This window comes from Limulus polyphemus, unplaced genomic scaffold (genome assembly GCF_000517525.1).
Source record: "Limulus polyphemus unplaced genomic scaffold, Limulus_polyphemus-2.1.2 Scaffold4520, whole genome shotgun sequence".
Taxonomy (NCBI): domain Eukaryota; kingdom Metazoa; phylum Arthropoda; class Merostomata; order Xiphosura; family Limulidae; genus Limulus; species Limulus polyphemus.
Genome location: NW_013670130.1, coordinates 43,398 through 47,947, shown reverse-complemented (window position 1 = coordinate 47,947; position 4,550 = coordinate 43,398). Strand labels below are relative to the sequence as shown.

General features: G+C 36.5%; 1 protein-coding gene across 1 annotated transcript in view; it reads right to left on the bottom strand.

Moving 5' to 3' along the window:
* The window catches only part of LOC106471293 (dystonin-like), a gene marked incomplete at its 5' end in the record, with an annotated part of 65,405 nt that overhangs the window by 17,612 nt on the left and 43,243 nt on the right, over positions 1-4,550 (bottom strand). Inside the window, 2 exons of the mRNA XM_013931891.2 lie at positions 3,565-3,682; positions 3,836-3,949. Of these exons, the coding sequence (XP_013787345.1) occupies positions 3,565-3,682; positions 3,836-3,949 (232 nt within the window). The remainder of the gene's footprint in view (positions 1-3,564; positions 3,683-3,835; positions 3,950-4,550) is intronic.

Genomic DNA, 4,550 nt, shown 5'->3' with positions numbered 1-4,550 from the left:
GACACTCACGACTATATATATATATATATAGAAGTTTGTCCCTAAGACTGAGACATTCTTCCAACTTACCATCCTCCAGATGTGGTTCCCAGGGGATCAGGTATTGGTTGGAGATGGTCCAGCTAAGTAAGTCCTCACATGGGTTCTGGCCAGTATCTCTCCTTTTACTGTTGACTGAATGAAAAATGCCAAATGTCACCAAGCTTTGGACTGGAGATGCACCCCAGGTTTGTAGTTCTTCTTCCTACTGTCTGCTGGATGTCGGTTTCTGACGGATCTAGTCAGTGCTTTTTTTGTAAAAAAAAAGAAAAGGTGCCGATACTCATATATATAATAAATTAAGAGATGGAAACATACTGAATTACCTTTTTTATAGAAAATTCCAAATTTTCATCATGTTCTCATCTGATGCAATATCTCGACTTTGTTCCTTGCTTTTGGTGTCTACTGCTGAGTGACATTTTTGGAGAAACCATGACTCTACTTATTTTTTGGGTCAAAGCATGGAAGGAGCAGTCCAACAAGTTTAATAAACAAAAAGTGCCAAAACGGTTTTTGTCATCAAGGAAGCTCTAGTTGGGGTGATAATCAAATTCATCTGTGAAAACCCTTGTTCACATTCACTCAGAGGATGTTTAAAGTGCTGCAATTTTCTCAGAACCATCTTTTCAGTCAAATACTGACAAAATCCATGAATCATATCTCTTTCATTTAGCTGAGGTTTTATTGATAATTTTCTGATCTCCATCTTGCCAAATGTTAAATGAGCATCAACTTTTCAAGTCAATGTTTTTTTATCAAGCATGCATGCACACAGTGCTATATCACCACCTTCACTTTCAAGCATTCTATTTTCGCATGATTTTTCAAGGTTCCATAAAAAGCTTCCGGATTAATCAGAAGATCCTTTTTGCAATCTTTGTTGGGAAGTAAAACTCCCCAGGAGTGAATATTTTTGGCGGCATTTTTATAATATGGGCCTGGAATCATTCGTCTTTCTTCAAATATTTGTACAAGAGCTTTTATCTTTTGATTCACCTTGTACAAGTCTATACCGCACTCTTGTAAGTCCAAACTCAATTTGGATAATTCTTGGAGAGCATCACAAATCAATCCTATATCCAATAGAAATTCTGTGCTTGTAATTTTTAGCTGTAAGCCCTCATATGCACATTGCTCTCTTTTGTCTCTTGTTGAATAACGCTTCGCTTCCTCGAAATATTGCACTAACGCTTCATAGCTTTTCAAACAACTCAAACTGACCGAAAAATAGATGCCACCCATCGAGTGCTTAAAATTTGGCCAATTTTTAAAAATTGAATCTCCACCAATTCGTGCACACTTTCAGTTCTCTGCTATTTTCTGGCAACATGTGATACAAGACATAAAGTTTATCAATAAACACTTCAAATCTGTTGATCCCTGAGACAGATTTTACAGTGTTAATGACTGACAGTTTTAATCTGTGATTAGCACAGTGCCACACAATTAGAGAAGGAAATTTGACTTTCATCAGTTTCTTAACTCCACTTTTACTCCCCAACATCATGGCTGCACCATCATATGCCATACAAAGTAAATAACTTTTTAGGTAGTATTCATTCATTTCATAAGGTTGAAGATAATTGAGTAAAGAATCAGTGATTGGTTTTCGTTTGCTACCTTATATGCTGTGAGAAAAATTCTTGTAGTAATAACTTTTTTTGTGAGATACTGCTTTTAAATGCACGTAGTTTCCTTGTGAGCGAAAATTTTTTCACAAAGACAGAAGCTGTTGCTGTTGACTTTCACCAAAATAAGTTATTTCATTGTTGGCCCATTCTTTAGAAACTTTCATTCCTGCCTTCATTTCCACTCCAAACGTTCCAATTTTATGGCAAGGTGTACAGCCAAGTATCTTATTTCTAATATTCAGCCAATCGTACTTCTTGCAAAAATCATTTTTTGATCGACAGTCTATCAGCTAGGCCAGTCATTGTCAGATAACTCATGGACACCGGATGAACCAGGAACAGAAACTGTCACTGATGCTGTTAATTCCTCACCTATTTTAGCTTTCTTATTCATAGAAGGTGAAAATAAACTTGTAATTTGGTTCACTTTTACATTAGGGTGTTTTCTCAAGATGCAATAAAAACAACATACATTCTTAGTCACAATAAAATCAAAGTATGGTAGAAGAGAAATGCACATCCGCTCAAATTGGCATCACCACCTCGACTGAGCATGTCAGACCAAAACGACTTATTCCTGAGACTCACATGCATATTTTTATCTTGGCTGAGAAGGTGCTGTGCAATTAATGATGTCAGTCATCTTTGTCCACTTTGAGACTTATTTTACTTGAATGAATGTACAATCCAGACTCGCATACCAATCAACTCGGCTTGTGGTCACCTGTTTCACAGCCCCAAGTGGTCTCTTTGAACTCAGTATTACGTCCACCCAGGCCACTGCCTAATTGAAACCTGTCAATCAAAGTGAAACCACTACCTAAGCATTTCCAATCCAACCAACTCCTGATCCAACAAAAACCAATATCCAACAGATATTAGGAAGGAGGAAAGCCCCATTGGGATAACATTTGTGGTCCAAAACCTGGTGGCATTGGGTATGGTTCTTCCCGTGGGAATACATTTGCTGTGTCCAGCTACAACCTACACAAAATACAGGGCTTTTTTGAGATGGTATGCACTGGTACGGTGTACCGGCACCATTTTTCATATTGCAGAATGGAGAGAAAGGTGATAAAACGTAATGTAAACGAATGTGTGAATTTTCCCCATTGAACAACTCTTTTGTTCACAAGAAGACCAAAGAGACACCAAATTAGAAGTGTTGCAAATGACAAAGTTTAAAGGAGTATTAAAACATTCTGTTTGTTTGATCATGTATGTGTGATCACCAGTGCAGTATGAGGTGTGAAGCATCAAGTAGGATTAGCATGCCATTAATAGGGAACATCAATGATCATCTGGTTTTAACACCTACAAGACGTGGCCACCATCAGTCGATGTACCAAGTGGAGATGGATTTTGGTGAGGAAGCTCATCTTCCCTATCAATTTCCATTTTGAAGAGAAGATGTAGGTGATCCTCTGCCTTCTGCAAAACTGATGTACAATTCCAGATACTGCCAGGTATTGGATGAGGTCAAACTACCACTATGTCTCAGCCTAGCCACTCAACAACCAGGGACCCATTAATCAGTAATACGTATTATGGGATTCCATCATGTTTTTCTGGCTTTTTTGTTCGCGAAACAGTCATAAAAGAGCGAAGAGTATACCTGGATCATATGTGGTGCAGTCTCTTGCTGTGGTGTGATATTTTTTTTGGTTCCACATCTCATGGTCTCTCTTTGGGTGCTTCTAATGAAGGGATAATTTTTTTCCCCAGCCCTCCACCAGTTCTGTGTGGGATACTAGCTATTTTGTGAGAGGAGGTAAGATATCGTATTCAAAGTTAACATTTTCCTAAATTGAAATACATTTTCAGTTTAGGAAAATCTTAACTTTAAAATATTTGTATATAAATGTTAAGAATATACTTTAAAGGGATTTACCTCGGCATGGGTCATTTTTCACAAGAAATTCATCAAGTGCCATCCAACCACCTCCTACCCGTACCATCACAGTACTGCGCAAGATACGCACAAGGCACAGCTTCTGTGATTCTCCAAACTGGAACAAAAATAATTCAAAATTATGAATAAAAAAACTGAAGCTACTAGTTGGTAGTAATGTGTGTTCATTAGAAGTTGTAGAATTATACATTATTTTAGAAGTCATGTCTTTAATAAAACAGTCTCGGAGTATGAAAATAAAACTACTTACTCGGTATTTGCCCTCGCCAACCTGGAACACTTTAAACTTTTGAGGACAAGAGCACTTTGCAACCTGCTTCTGAACCTCATCTTGGATCTTTTCTGCATCTGTTTTTGGACGTCCCTTTATGAGAGAAAAAATAATATAAGTCAGTTTCTGATTTAACAAATTCTTTTAACATCTCTACCAGCAGTGCAAAGAAAAAGAAAATGCAAAGATTTTAAGATTTTTTTTTAGAAAGAAAAACAGAACAGTCACTTTTGACAAATTAGGAATAACAAGAATTTTAGAAAATGGCTATTTAATTGCAAAAAAGTAATATTATCTACAAAACTAATACAAAGTTCTAGTTTATTGTAGTAGTAGTATGCTAATACTCTAAGGATCTGCCTAGTTTGAAGTAAATTATTTTCTAGAAGGTTTATTTTAATTTTTTCTTTCAATAATGATCCTGGTAATTTATTAGTTGAATTTTGAGTAACGGTACTGTTGCGTATCTCCTTGTTTGTTAATTTCCCGTGGAAATTCTTTCCGAGAAACTTCAGCGATACAAGTTCTTTCTTAATTAAGACTAGTTTATTCTTTCTCTATGCAACTTTGTAATACACAAAATTTCCATAGTCGCTTTAAACTTAATAACCTTATAACACACGCTGTAAATCACAGCGATTCACACACTTTACTTATGGTGCCAACTGCTCGCTTGACTCAATTATTTCTCTTC